General features: G+C 38.8%; 1 protein-coding gene across 1 annotated transcript in view; it reads right to left on the bottom strand.

Moving 5' to 3' along the window:
- Nucleotides 1–208: 208 nt before the first annotated feature.
- Nucleotides 209–16,119, bottom strand: part of LIMCH1 (LIM and calponin homology domains 1) — a 111,976-nt gene continuing 96,065 nt past the window's right edge. Inside the window, 8 exon segments of the mRNA XM_026847119.1 lie at nt 209–3,360; nt 5,889–5,991; nt 6,905–7,013; nt 9,423–9,509; nt 10,848–10,971; nt 12,765–12,886; nt 13,666–13,802; nt 15,159–15,263. Coding sequence (XP_026702920.1) covers nt 3,335–3,360; nt 5,889–5,991; nt 6,905–7,013; nt 9,423–9,509; nt 10,848–10,971; nt 12,765–12,886; nt 13,666–13,802; nt 15,159–15,263 — 813 coding nt within the window. The 3' untranslated portion in view covers nt 209–3,334.

Genomic DNA, 16,119 nt, shown 5'->3' with positions numbered 1-16,119 from the left:
CAATCCACAGGGTACTGTCCTATCTCAAGTGTGTCTTTTTTATTGTCTCATCTCATATACTAAGTTTTGTGGAATATAGCTTGGTTCAGCCTACCCCAATCAAGCAGAAGCTTCTGCCAATGGGATGTACACACTCTGCGATCCCGTTTCACTGACACATTGCATGCAGCAGGAGAAGCTAGATATAATAAGTAAAATCAACACCACCAAAGGTAATCAACATTTTATTTATAAACATACATTTACTATAAAAGCTGTTGCATTTTAGACAAGTTTTCCTAATTTCCAGAGGCATTTTAGAATAAATAAAATAAAGGAAAGATTAGCGTAATTGGTATTCAACATTAGCCCCAGCTAGGACAGCAATCCTTGTCCTTGAATGGACACGCAGATAAGGATGGTCCCCTTTTGGTTCACCAACCTTTCAGACATTCACCGAGAACTACAGATGTACTGCATCAGTAACACTACATAGCAAGAGTAAGGGAAAAAATACATCATGGAAAATGGGGTTGTGAAATACAGATGGGTCATGATGCCTGTTCAGGTTCTCTGAAGTAGTAAGAGGCTAAATAAATTCTGAAACGTCTAAACCCCATTACATACATTGTACTTACTTAGAAATAATATATCATTTTTTGCAACAAATACATTTACATTATAGTTCAAATGTAGTAAAGCGTTATTTTTTTTTCTGTGCTCAAAGTTCCTGATAAGAAATATATCATATTTATATGTTTAAACTAGGGGGGAAAAAAAAAAAAAAAAAGGAAAAAAAGATCTTAGCCTGAACGAATTTGCCATGCAAGACTCCAAAGGAAATATAAATCCAAACATAAGTAGTTGGCAAGTGCAACTGAGAAAACTGTTGAAAATTATTCTGTGCTGGTGAATAGATGTTCATTAGGGGCAAAAATCATTGTCTGAGAATGCTGCTTCATTTTGTTTTACATACAGTCAACTTCGCTAAAACATGCATATATTAAACTAATTGATAGACACTGGGATCAATTTCTAAGCAACTTCAGAGACCCAGTGGTGTGTCTGCAGCGTGATGCATACCCCCACCCCACCCCTCGCCCATGCATTTTACTCCCAACCATGCTCCTAAGCCCTTTGGGCACTTACCCCTACGTGAATGAGAAACAGATCTAACCTCTGACAACCATCCCTTTTATACACTTGGGGACCGATTTGCAGATCTAAACTCTAAACTACTACATGGGTGAAGCAGTGGTTGTGACTCATACCAAATAGATGCACAAGCATGCATGGTCTTGTTTAAAAATTACGTCCACACATCATATATTCACATATCCTTAATGCAGCGCATGGAATTATACAGATGTACAAAGTCAGTTATAAAATCTGCTTCTTGAATTTCCATGTCACACATTATTTGGGGGAAAATGCTATGATGACCACATGCAAAGAGTAAGCATCTTGGTTATCAAAACCCTTTAACAGTAAACCATGCAGATGATTGATCAAAATATTGGACATCATTTTTATTTCCAAAACATTCGTCTGATTTTTTTTTTTTTTTTTTTAAAAATATTCCCCGGGTGAACTCCATGACGGACTTCAGCTTTTTGGATTTATTGCATCCATAAGTCATCTCTGACTGTGTGCAACAGCTTTGCATTTTCTAAGGCACAATATTAAGGAAGTAACATGTAACTTTCCAGCAGACAGTCACAATGTCCTCCAATGACAACATCGTACATGGGTTTTCAATGACATGAAGTTTTGCATGGATATGCAAACTCACATGCAAGCAACTGTCCAGCGTTTAAATAAATAGTCACTAGCTAGAGAACAACTCAAAATTATTCCTTCCCTATAACCACTTCATTTCAATTTATCAACACACCAAAAGACAACAGATGTGCACAAAGATAAAAAAAACTCTATTAATTTAGTTTTATCATGGTTTTAAGGCAGAATAAGTACATTTTTTTCCTCCATTCTTCCATTTTGTTGCACTGTGAACTGCTAAAATGGGATATTTTCAATAACTGTTTACCAAAAAGTGCTAGAATATTTTTACAATTGCAACACATCCATTAACGATGTCTGTGTATTGTAGATAAAGTAACACAGCTCTGACTGCTGTTTTAACAAGCTGCTGTATCACTTTAGTAAGCATCACATGCTTAATCAAAAAGCACAAAGGAAAACTGGCCCAAACACAGGCAAGTTAAAGTTTTTTTGCCCACTGCTGCCAGCCTCCTCCCTGCTCACCTTCCGCACTCCTGGGTTTTGCTGACTTTACTGGGGTATGGAGGAACACAGGCTCAAGGCTGTTTAATTCCCTGCTCTGGAGGGCACCCAAACCACACGTATTTCTCTGCATGAGATTTCAACCAACCATAGTATTTGTAAGTGAATGAGCAGATCTCAAACCAACTCAGACCATCAATGGGCAAGTTACACACCAAAGAGAAAAACTTCACCATAGCATCAAACTGCAGCCTGGAGACTCACAATTCAGCTGTGTCTGCCCACTCGGCCACCTCTCCCCCACATTACCTTTCATCGAGTTTAGCAACAACATGGGCTGTTGAACTTAGTAAGAAGGATTGCTCCTAATGGGAATCTTGCCCTTGTTAATGGTATAGAGTCTTTAGGTTTAATGAAGAAATTTTTATTTGAGAGAGTATTAAGCTATAGTCATGAACATTACTTGAGGTCCACAAACAAAAAAATCCTATCACTAAAGGTGCAATAACTTATTTGTATAACTCCTACCCTCCACTGAAGGTAATATAAACACAAAATGCTTCAGAATTACAGGATGTATTATCAAACTAGTCTCTGTATAAAAAAGTTACAGCTTCAGTTACAACAGAGAAGTTGTGTTGTGATGTTTTAGTTTTTCAAATGCACTGATTAGACACTAACTTAAAATTACTTCTCAGCTCAAGTTGGCATATTCTATAAAGGTTCTGTAAACTTAAACTTTTTAATTCCTAGAAATATTAAAACAAAACAGTTTTATTGCATGTTTATTTTCTTATTACTTTCAAAAGAACAAGGTAACAGACTGGAAATCATAAGCATACCTGAAAGGTGGGATTTTTTTTTTTTTTCATAGTACTTGGGCTTTGCCTTCCCAAACATGGTCATACATATTTCACAAATTTCTTAAGAAAGGGAAAAACCAACATATTACATTTTTAAGGAGCAGGTGCAGTGATTTTATGAGTTTGTCAAAATGAGATGAGAGCCATAATGTCCATGGATTCAAGCTCTTACAAGTGATTGTCTGGAGGCAGCCGATACAAATGAGAAGAGAGTTCCTTCTTGAAAGTTATTAGGACTGAAAATCATGTCACAATGTAGTTGGCTGTCCAGCAGCTGGGTAAAACAAAACCAAACCAAGTCATTAGTTGACAAATGTTAGCAGACATACATAGGCTTTTCCTCAGATGATCTCCACAATTCAGAAAAAATGCATCTGAAAATATATATCATTTGTGCCCTGCTTCTCCCACCTCCTGCAAAGTTGGGGCACTAACTGCAAAGAAGGATTCTGTATAACTCCAGTGGAAATATATTCTCCATGCCACATGGATAAATGAATTCTATATGCGCTTTTATTTCATTTTACTTCCAAAGTACTTGTGGGTATATTTACTTTCAGGCTCTGCAATGGGAAAATAGTAAAGCAAAGGACTGATGAGTCATCTTTAGCTGTGCCTGGTTTGTGTTACACAGTAATACAGAGCCCTTGTGTTATTTGGCCACACAGGGAACCTCATGAATTTACTTCTTGCCTTTGACTTTGATATTCACAAACCTGTAACTATTTCCTGTTTTTTCACACGGAATATAGAGTTCCCTCCCTGGTGAGGTTTTGCTGTAGAGAAATAACCTACCAATAACCCCCCAGCCACTTTTATTTGAAAAGAAGAAATATTTTGGATCCTGGACCACTACATAATCTTTAATGCTTTTCTCTCTTAAGGTTTTTGATAATTTGTTTTGAAACAGAATCATCCACAGTTTCAAATAAGCTTCTGGCAGCCAAAATATTTCATCGAGATGTCTATAAGCACCTCAAAACAATACTCATTAATTCTGGGAGTCACTTGTGTGTGCTGCTGCACAGGTTTTCAGATGTAGCTGTGGGAGCAGGAAGGCACGAGCTGTGCAGTCAAGCAACTGATCTTATATTTAGTATCAGACTTCCCAGAACTGAAAGGCAAAACACTGACACCAGTTTGTTCTTCATTTCAGATGTAGAGTCTTTCAAATTCTAATTAAAAATGAGCAACTAACCCTATTTGCATTTCTATCAAAATCACTGAAACTTTCACCAAGATCCAGTGTAACTTAAATTCAGCTAACTCATATGTTGAGATTTTGCATGAGGAGTGAACACAGCAGGAAGAGGCAATTTGTAGAAAAAAAAGACAAATTCTTGCCTTTATTATTCTTCAGGAACCATACATGCACTTCCTCAAAACCTATTCCCTGTCATGGACCTGGTTACCATTGTGTTAGGTATGTACAAATGAAAAACCTTACGGCATGAAACACCGCACACAGCTATGTACTGCATTTTCTAGCATAGCTGCTGTAGATATGATGATGGAGGGGGTGATTTCTACAGCATATAAGATGGTAAATAATTTATTATTTGAGCCTTCATCTATCCTTAAGGGACCTCATTTTTAATTTAAGCAAAAAGGACTAAGAAGAAAAGTAAAATATAACTTTTATCACCTTCCTCTCTTTTTTTTTGTGTAAAGATGGATGTGCAAATGTGCATTTTAAGGGTCAGGACCTCATCCACATGAGAAAGGTTTATAGTATCAAGCCTGAGGGGAAAAGCTATTTCTAAATGTGTCAGGTTAAAGAAATAATAATAAAAAGTTGCTAACATTTCTTAGCAGAATTTAAAAACCCCACCGAACAAATGGTTATACAATAGCACCCTCTAGCTCTGCTGACAGGGAAATATGTCTCTCCTGAAACAGCAAAAAAAATTATTCTCCTGGCAAAGGTAAGTAGGTACTCTTCCTACTCCTGGATTTCTACAGCTGCTGCTTTTGAGAGACAAAAAGGGAAATATTATGCGAAAAGAGCTCTATATATCCACTTATCAGTTAGGACTGTAGGAAGTGAATATACAGTAACATGCAACAGGAAGGCAACAATTACTCCTGTTTTTTTTTCCTGCATCTTACTGTTTTCCACAAAGTAGAGGCCAGCATGAGCACTGCCCATATCCTGTCATTGGTGGCATCGGGGTGAAGCTGAAATGCTCTAGCAATTTGGTATCAGTCACAGAAATCCACAACTAGGAAGGACATTTAAGTGGCCTACTCTAAGGCAGAAAATTGCACGCTTTCTTTCTGACATGCAATTGTCTGGCTCATTCTTCAGAACATGTAGCAAGCAACACTTCAGCACATGTCTGGGGATACCACCACAAGGATTCATTATGAGTTACAGAATGCTCCTAATATTTTGCACAACTGTTTTATTCACAAAGGGAGGCCTGGAGACATAAAAAATTGGGAACTTCTCCAAACCAGGCCCAGGGTCCTAGACCTAGTAGAAGTATCTACATTGTCTCATGTAATGTGACAGATCTCAGCCTCCAGGACATGCAATATGTGTGCACAATGTAGGAGTTTATGCACAGAAACATCCTTTAGGCCTAATACTGCTGAACAGAGATCCTCTGGGCAAGATTTAATGGGCTTGAAAATCTTTCTTTGATCGAGAGAATGATTAAAATGGCATGGGAAGGTTCCCCTTCCCACGGCAAAGCTATGCCTGAGTGGCAAAGCCAGGAGGAGATAAACACATCAGTTAAAATAATGGGAACAGTATTGTTAGAGTTCATTGTTCTTTGGACAGGATTTGGTACTTACTTCTGGATCGGATATAACAATCGTTGCAGTTAAGAAGACCATTTCTAATCCTGACATCTGTCCCACCTGCTGCATCTCCCAGTTGCCCCTTGCAAATGCCACACTGTCAGTTGAAGAACAGAGAAATTAAGAGAGACCATGCCCTACTATCTGTCACAACTCTTCCCCAATTTTGACTTTTTGTTTCAATAGATCTTGGAACAGTGAGAAAAAAGAGTCCGCCAAAGCCTAGTCCATGCTCCTGGAGGGCACTGCAAATACGTGAAAGGTTTTTTTACAGCCAACAGTATTTAGGACTGGATTTCAGCAGTCTCCACTTACACAGAAATGAAATCTACTGATTTTAAGGGACATCTGATTTTAACGTTGCATTCTGGAGCCAGCCCATTTGTGATGGACAAAGCTTAGAGAAGCCAGAGGTTTAGTTGGGGTAAATGTCTGAAAATAAAAAAGGCTTCGCGAATGTCTAATATCAATTGGGCCAGAGATAATGGAAATGGACACTTTCTGGGTTCTCTGGAAAACACTTATCTTGAGCCATTTCCAGACTGATACACTCAAGAATAGTCAAGAAGGACTTCTTTTGAGAGCTCTGGTGAAAGTCAGAATGCATCATTCTTTCCACAGTCAAAACTTTCCTACCATGAGTGAGATCAAAGATGGCTTTGGGACTGACCAGGTTTTTTTTTTAAAAAAAAAAATTAAAATATTTACAAGATAACTAATGTTATATTTAAAAATCAGTGAGTACAACAGGGAAATTGTATGATGCTTTCCTCTGCAAGTGAAGAAGATAAGTTTGCTTGCTAAATCACAGGTTTTAGTCTAAATAACATGTCCGACAGGAAAATAAGACAGTAGTTGCATTACTTCCACTTATCTACGCACACACACATAAATATACATAACAAACATGCAAATCCATTGGCCCTCTCATTTTCAATACAGCCCTTAATATACTCTCTCCTCACACTGTGCATGACTTGAGATTTTTCTTAATAAAACACAAGACATACCCTGAAGCACTGAATGTGGAAATAAAGACCAAGCGTTTCAATAATCATGGCAGCTCCTTTTCCAAGAGGAAGCCCACAGGTAGAGCAAAGCTTCTTTCCGCTGACAGACCTAGGAGACAAACATGACTTTAAGAAAACAGAACAGTCACTGATGATAAAACATAGCCAAATGTTTACACAGGTTTACAGAGAGGGACAGGATGGGATGAAGGAGCATTGGGGGGTTTCAGACAAATACACATTGACAGTTCAGCCATGTTGCTGAATCAGCCTGCATCTCTGCCTTGCAGACAAGCAAGCAGAGGGCTTAAAATGTTTGAATGCAAAGCAGTTCAGACCCATTTTCCTGCCAGTCTGCTGTGCTAGATCAAGGGAGATGCAAGCCTCTTAACAGAGGCTTGTATGGCAGGGAACCGTGGCTGTGGATTACCCAGACCTAGTCAATGCCACAGCAATCAAAGATGATATTCACACAAATTACCTTAGTCAGGCTCAGACTGGAAATTTTTCAATTTGTTTGCAAGTCAGAAGGCAAAGATGCTGTTCTTACACCCAAACAAGCTGGTGAAGTCAACAGTAGCAGTGTAACTGCAGTAGCACAAACCAGGCATCAGGCACTTGCTAATTATAGTTTATGCTGCTGCAGCTACATGCCTGTTAGTATTATGAGTTAGCGTAAAGCTGAAATCAGATCTCCATCTGCTGTGCAAAAATACTTCAACTCTCTCCTTAAGCTTCATTCCTGTCTAGACCTTTGTAGTAGATCAGCTGTTTGATGACTGCTGGATGAGAGATCAAGGCCCCAGGAATAACTGGTAGCCTTTTTCATAATGGTTTTAATAGAGTGCAGGTGCACACTTCTATGTGTTTCATGCTCTTCCCTTTTCACCTGTCTGCCAGCCCGCCAAAACTGATGTTTGTCTAGTGAGATGAACCTAAGACCAAAAGAGATCCTTTGTCATTATCTGTCATCAATGCTTTTTTCAGCCAGGGCTGAAACCAGGAGAGAAACTTTGGGATATTTCATGACTTTTAAAATGATGTTTTGATGAAACCGTACACAGATAAGCAAGATTACAGTATCTTGCTTTATGGTTTCGGTACAACAACACAATAAGCTACCAACAGAGACAGATCTGGACTACATCATCATAAAAAAGACATTTTCCTAAAAAAAAGAAAAAAAGAAAAGAGAGACAGAAGCAGCAGAAAGACTCATCACAATCCAAAAACTGTCCTTGCTTTCACTTAATCTCTGTCACTCCTGAGTCCATCATTCTTTATCCCACCACATACTCTGACAGCACAAGCGCATCACTGTCTTGTTGCTTCATTTGCATTATTCCTTTTAGAATAACTTTCCTGGTTTCTTCTCCTCCCCTACAACCTTAAGCCTTTTGCTCACACCCCTCTGTTACTCCCAAGTCCACCTTTACCTTCAATTCTTCTCCACTGTCAGAGTTATTAACAACAGAGTTAACAACAAGTTGAAGTGTTGGATCAAAGAATAAAGTGCTTTGGAAAATTTCTTAAGAGAAGCTGTCTGATGTTCTAGTCAAACAATTAATTACACCCCATGCATTGTTTCAAAACCAGATTTATTTCAGAAAAAGACCTTGGAAAAGGTCTTAGATCAGAATAGAGCTGCTAAATAATATGAAGTAGCTATCACAACTAGCTACATATAGCAAGAAATGATCTGCAATCCCACCAAACCTGCAGCTACAATTAGAAAAACCAGATGAAACTGTTCACAAAAAAAAAATTCCCAATAGTTTCATGTCAATGCAAGTGGTGTTGGAAGGAGAACTCTGCTATGAAACACTGACAAAAATGTTATTTGAATAGAACAAAAATTTGCTATGTTTTATGTGTTGTATTACTTTACCCTATCCAATAAGCCAACTGATTTTAACGCTCCCTAAATTCAGTGATTCAGTCAGGCTACAGTTAACATTTACTTAGAGTTGCTACACATATCTCACTGAAATCTGCACAGCTCATTGCTTGAGAGAATCAAATCTCTGGGAGATTAGCATGAATGAAAGCAAATTAAAAAAAAACACAAAAAAGCAAAATGCAATTCAAGTTTGAAAATGAAGGGAATGATTTCTTTTTACATAAGCAGGTGTTGAAATATGACAAAGCCTAGAACACACCTTACTCCTGAGCATGTGACTATTCACAACAAAGACAACATCCTTTGGTTTAAGTGCTCTGAACTCATGCTTAACTTTGACAGGGGCTTACATTATCCCATTGCAATTTCATTGAAATTTCAATGAACAAGCAGAGTCCTACAGCTGCTTTCTGAACTGTGTTATTTGAAAACGTAACAATACTGCTGAAGTAGGCAAGAAATATGGAAGAGGGAGCTATGTGTTTATTCCATGGATGGTTAATAATTGCAACTTTCAGAAGAATTAATAGTGCATCCACATAATACTAATGTGATTTACACTGCAGCAGTTCACCAGCGACTACAAGATGCATTCGGTCTGCAAAATTTCTTATTGACCTTTTGTACCTGTTGGGTGACTGACTTGGAGCAGCAGGAGAGCAGGGAGACGATGGCCCAGATCGTAAGTTTTCATGATAGCCTGCCCTAAAATACAGGAGAGAAGACGCATTACTACTGCTGAAGAACAATCAAAAACGGGTCTTGTGCAGAGAAATTCCAGCTGGTGGATTTCAGGATACCCAAATCTAAAGATTTGATCTAAGGAAAAAAGGTATAACTTTTCTGTCCATTGCCATTTTGATATAGTGAAAAACAGCACACATCTTTTGGTTCTGAGTCTTGGTCTGCTTGCTATTGCTCAGTCAGGTAACTCACAAGGTAATCAGCCATGTGCAGACTCCTACCCACCTATCCACCCAACATAGCTCCCACCATGATGAAAGAGGGTTAAGCCAGGGGACACCACCTTGTACTCTCTGTTGGCCAGGGGATGTGCTCAGAAGCACACTAGTAGAGCAGATGCAGGTCTGTTGATAAAGAGTCTGTGCCCTTTACTGAGTAAAAAGGAAGCTACCAACACTGAAAAGTGGTTTATTACTATTTCTATCCATTCTATCCTGCAAGAACTTAGTGAGGAAAAAACGTGCATGAGTTTTGTTATCAGAAATCATAGGATTCTTTCAACCTCTCATTGCTTAAAGCTGTTCAGAGATTAAATAAAAATTTTCTCAAACACACGTGAGCAGTTTGTTATGAGAAATAGGTAATCAAACCTCAATCTACATTAGTTTTGACTGGATAGAAGCTTTATAGAGGTAACACTTTGCAGGAGACTCTGTTCATCTATATTCTAATGAAACAGATGTTCCTTTTTCATTACATAGATATACTTCTTGCAATACTAGGCAAGAAGATCCCTTGTTTACCAAAGAATGGGTGTTCCCTTTCAGTAATGCTTACTCAAAAGCACAAGGCAAAGCATCAGAGAACAAAAAAACTCACAAAAATTTACAGCAGAAAGAAAATACTAATCTCTATGTATATTCTTTTAGAAGCTATAATCCTTAAAGAACTAGAAAGTAGCAATCAGTGTGTGTTTGAAAGCTGGGGAATGAAGCTCTTGGATTCAAAGAGGCAGACTTCACCTGACATTCCCATCCTGATATTTAGCCACTTACTAGCTATAAATGTTTGTCTGAGGCACTTAAAACAAATGAAGCACATTTTAAAGAACTAAGGAGAAAGAAGACAGTGGCAAGCAGAGAGTATGCTCCTTCATGAAACTAGTTACTAATAGTTGTTAGAAACAAAGTGGGTAAAAGTTGGCAGTCTTGGTGGAAAAGCCAGGAAACAAAGGTGTCTTCACACCATAGGACTACCCATGAAACTTAATCAATAAAGAATCCTGAGTAGGAATATAAGGGAAAAAAGAGTGAGTGGGACTTCTCAATCTGTGCAATAACCTTTATTTTATGTTCTCACCTCCTTGTTTCCCCTGCAGAGCTCTGCTGTTGTCCCACACTCTGGCTCAGGAACGGTCTCTGCCAAATGTCCTCTGTGCGATGCGGGGACTGCTTTGTCAGCAACTGCTGATTCCAGGAGATGTCTGCAGTGTGAGGTGGGGAAATCTCAATACTTGAGACAAAATGCTTTTGTCAATACTTACAGACCAGCATAGCTTGTAGGTACACCATAACTGAGACAAGAGATGTACTGTTTTCAGAAACTCCACACAGAGACAGGCTTTGCTACACCAGAAGACCTCTATGGAACAATGTCCCCCTGCATTACCTTCACAGCACAGGACCTACCCTGCTGCTGAATCTCAGTTTCTGAAGGGGAAAAGGGCGAGGTCAAACAGCTGTCCAGGAATAGCACTTGGGAAAAGAAAGTATTTCTGTCATAAGGAAAGAAGCACCACAGAGACTCAAACTTCCCGTGGTGCCTGGGGATCCAAACTTCTCAATAGCAAGAGTTATGAGGAAGGTGGTACAGTCACTGCTCTTCATAAGCTTACTGATAAACAGTAATTCCCTTATAATTTCCTTCTGCGTTTCAGATGGTTGCACAACACTCAGTAACAATAACAGCCTCCCAGCAATATTTGGTGATAGGTGTGATGCTCAGCCAGACAACTACCCCATCTCTGAAGCAGAGAGCACTACCTGTATCCTTCTGGATGAATTTTGTGGCTCACAGACTGGGGAAGAGCCTTACACTACCTTGCATCAACCAATTGGTTTAGTGAAGAAAATCTTTACTGGGGCCTATGAAGGGCCTGTTACCTATTTTTGCTATTAAGAGAATAAAACTCCAGTTCTGACTATTTAAGGACTAAAGGAGAGAGCACGGATGTGATGCTTTGAGGGGCAAAAAAAGGAACTGACAAAATACTTGCAGGAGACCAAGTTGTTGAAGAGAACCTAGAAAAACTCTGATTAGCAGAAGTAGTTAAAAACTGTCAAACCTTTGAAGTTTGCTTAATCACTACTACAAATCCACAAGGATGGATTGCTGGGCAATATCTTCTGCTTTCTTTATTTGAGCAGCCTTTATCAAAGCACAAAGAATACAATAAAATCGAAACACGGAAAGCAAACCTGCTAAGTTTAATAAACTGAATTTGTATTTGGAGCAAGTAATAACACTGAAACCTTTTCTATCCATAGATGTTTAATTTTTTAGAATCATCAATTTTTATGCTAGACTGAAAACAAAAATCTAAAACTTGATTTCAAAATCTACATTTGCTTTCTGTCTTTAGTCTTCCTTATTTACTTTCTACTGTTCACTTACATTAGATAATGATGCTAAATTAGTGAGTTTGCCTTTTTTTAGGGTGATCCTGTTGATAGCAATGCTTTGGGAAATTCCTTCATTCAAAAAACATCAATACTTAAAAGAGCTTAAAAAACCCTATTAATCTGAAATCTCATCAGACATTTCTAATGACACAATTGAGACAAGTATGACTTTAGGCTTAGCTTGAAAAAGTTACACACCACAGGTAGTGATTTTTACTGGACTGAAATGGACGTAAAGAATCTAATTAGCTATCAAAACAGAAAGTAAGTGTTCTCTGTATCAAGATAAATCCTATATGTATGTAAGATTATGTAAAAGATGGAAAAGAATTGCGTTTAACTGTTACTGTGAACACGCAGGCCTATAAATGAGATTCCTACTTGCAGTCAAAATGCTCCTCTCTGATGAAAACAAGATTTTAAGTTTCACCTTAACACACTTATCTTTGCTAACAGAAAAATAACTTTTGAGTCTGAAACATTCAAATTTTGAAGATATATGTGTACTGTCAATTTCGAAAATTCTTTGAGATAGATTTCTGCGAGACTTCTATCTAGAAAAGAATACATGTATATGAAGATGCTTGAACCTCACCCTGAGTCAATGGTAGATTCAGCCTGGCAGGCAAGCTGCGCTCCATCACCGGCATGTGGTGCTCCTGCTCACCTCCTTTCAAGATACCTGTCTCTGGGTGTCCTGAGAGCACTTTATTTCCACTGCCAATAAAAATAAGTCAGATTGTATAAATAAAGCCAGGAAAAATTCCACCTAGAATATAATGGCAAAATCAGACTTTTGAATATCAGACTATTTTTTGTAAAAAGATTTTTGTTATTGTGTCAGTAATGACAAAGCAATGAGGATAACTGTCATGAATTAAGAAGTTTGTCTCTAAATATGCCAAGTCTTCCTGCTTAACTCATACACTGCCATTTAGACACACTGAAGATCATTCTGGATTTGTGGAAAATAGCTTCTTTGCCAGAGAAACAGCTTTTCTGAGTGTTCTCTATACAGTGTTCAGCATCACCAGATGTCTTTGTGAAAGCTGTTATTATCAGTTCATCAAAGACCAGGACTTTGAACACCATCTGGCACATTCGGGTATGGCACTTCTGAGATAGCCGAGCAATCTCACACGGATTCTGAGTGAAAACAGCTACTGCTCCTTTATTCCTACAAATGCCTTGTGAAACTTGTACACAAGACACAGTGCAGAGATGCCTGAGATATCTAAGCTCCGATCTGGTTGATGTGACAGGCTTGTGGCAAAGCCATATACCGCAAAGGCAAGCCTTCTGATATGCACAGCTAGCATTGCACATTGCCATACACACATAGTGTGCGGCAAGTGAATACGGTCAGGATATTATACCTATCACTAGCCCACCAGATGCTGATGCTCCAGCATCAATCACAGGCAGATGTGACAGCCCAGGAGTCTACAGAACACAAAGCTCCATAGGGCTAGGAAATGCTTAGGCTTGATCCATACCTCCTCTTTTCTTGCCAGAGTTCATTTTCCTTGCTTTTCAGAGATGGCATACTGTCCTGTTCCCAGAGCAGCTTCTTCTGCCTTGTAACCTCTTTCTGTTTGCCTTCCTCTGGAGAGCTGTTTGAATCAGTTGAGTTCTAGAAGACAGCAGGAGAAGGAATAAGGAGTTTCCCTTGAATTTGGTATCAGCATGGGAAAAGCACAGGCTTCCCCAGATATATTGTGTTGACACACCTTACTACCATAAAGAACATCTCACATTATACAGTGGAATCATTTGACCTTGGTAAGGCTAACTTTGGATTTAACAAAGACTTCAGCTGAAACAATCAACTAACTGAACTAAACTGAGCATGAAAAAAAAGTTAGGGATATACCAATTGTGAGATGGTGTTCAGGACAACAAAATAAAACTTCCCACTATGTATTTTTGGCAGAAATCCTTGAATGACTTTGAGTTTAGACAGTCTCCCACTGAACCTGGGAGGACTTTGTGAGGGATTTCAGCTTGTTGCCTCTGCCTCAGGGCAAAGCATTACTCACATGCACATCCTCAAATGGCAACACTAATACTACTTCCAAAATGGCACTTGAGTGAGTCATACCTGACTGGTGGAGCTTGAGTAAGCACATGGCATGAGATCCTTCATTTCTATGTGCCCGCATTGCTCTGAACGTGGCATAAGCAACTCCACCCAGGAAGTTACTGCTATACAACCATGTGGAAAGTGGGCCACGGCTGATACTCTTGCACAGGGATCAGTGATAAGAGGGGCCAGGAAAGGTAAGAGGAGAACCAGATGATACAGAACTCCTAATCCTGGAGTTAAATGGAAAAAGGGAGATGACTTCTTGGGTGTGGGTGCCTTAGGCAGGAGAAAATTATGCCTGGAAAGCCCACATTTACTCTACTGATCTCACCTTGGGTGTCATTCTCTGATCCCAGCTGAACACTTGTTTAATTAAATGCTAGATGTATTGAGTTAAACATTTTGTGTGCTTAAGTAAAAAAATAAATAATTAGTAAGTGAACATTGGCCTGTTTGATTTGCTTGTTCTAGGAGGGATGGTGGGAGAGAAAAGGAGGAAAAGGAGGATTCAGTCTCATCTCAGATATGCTTAAAGCACTGTCTTACTCAAGATTTTGGATGCAGGGAAATCACTTCAGATTTTGCTGGCTTTGAGAAGGCAGTTAGAACAAACAGAAACAGGTGACTTTTTTCACAGCACCAGTTAAAGAAAAGCAGCAGCTGCAAAGAGATGAAGCATCACCCTCTGCTCTAGTCCAAAATGGGATGGTAGCAGTTTGCTTGGGAGCATGGGTCTCAGTTGTAAAAATATACAAGCTACAACACTGAGGTATCACCAGTTATGGAAGGGATTCAGGGAATACTCTTACTGTTCTCAGACTTTGTTAGCCTTTAGTGAAGAATGAAACATTGCACTGAAGGTGGCTTAGTCTTTACTGCCTTACTATTCCATGAGAAACTCACCACTGTCTTGTTTCCTTCAGTGGTAGAGGAAGAAGAGGAGAGGAGCTCAGCAGAGTTTGAAGAAACAATGAATGGAACTACAGTATCCTCAATTATTTTACGTTCCTAAAAAACACAGGATGAGGAGAGAGTAAGGATTAAAAATACAGAATGTCAATTATGAGCTTAAGGAGTAGAAGCATAAAGTTTGGCTATGTGTCACATTTAGATGGCTAGGTAAGGACCTGTGATACCAAGAATAATGGTAACACCTCAATTTTTAAATTGCTTCAAGTTTTTGTACTACCTTTCCTTTCACCATTACCATCTTTGAGATGTGATGTCCAAAACTGGAAAGAATATTCCACTTGGGATGCCACCACTGTTTCTCACACCAATCTATTAGATTTCATATAAAAATACTAAATTACACTTGGTACATGAGAAACTTATTCTGAAAGTTGAAAAAGAAAAATACTGTTCAGATCACAGGTATGGCCCTCAAGTACATATGATGATACCAATTTGCATTATGCACAACTAGTCAAACTGAAAACATTTTCCAATTTCCTGCAATAACAACCCACATATGACAGAAGAAACCCAGTCTTCTATATTGTTAATATTGTACAACTGCAAGCTTTGGACATTTCCTGTGGATTTTTTTTTTTTTTTAAAGCAAAGCCAGTTTACATCTACATGATCAAGCCCAAGGCAGGCAACAGTTTAATCTGGAATTCCACCAAGCCCAGGCACCAAGTATATGCCAAAACACACAAGGTACTGCCTCCAGAAGTAAGTCTGAGCGTGCCCAGACATAACCGTACTGACTCATTCAGACTTATACAGCAATTAGACACCTCCACCCATGCAGAGGTTCTGAGGATACCTGTCTAAATATTTGAATATTTTTCCTCAGCGCCTATGGTAATGTTTAAGAGAAACAATCCTCCTGAGAATTCAGCCTTGAGAAGGCTTTTCA

The sequence above is a fragment of the Athene cunicularia genome (assembly GCF_003259725.1).
Source record: "Athene cunicularia isolate RWA chromosome 4 unlocalized genomic scaffold, athCun1 chr4_part1, whole genome shotgun sequence".
Taxonomy (NCBI): Eukaryota; Metazoa; Chordata; class Aves; order Strigiformes; family Strigidae; genus Athene; species Athene cunicularia.
Note: the sequence above shows the minus strand (reverse complement) of the source record. Positions and strands in the feature narration are given on the sequence as shown.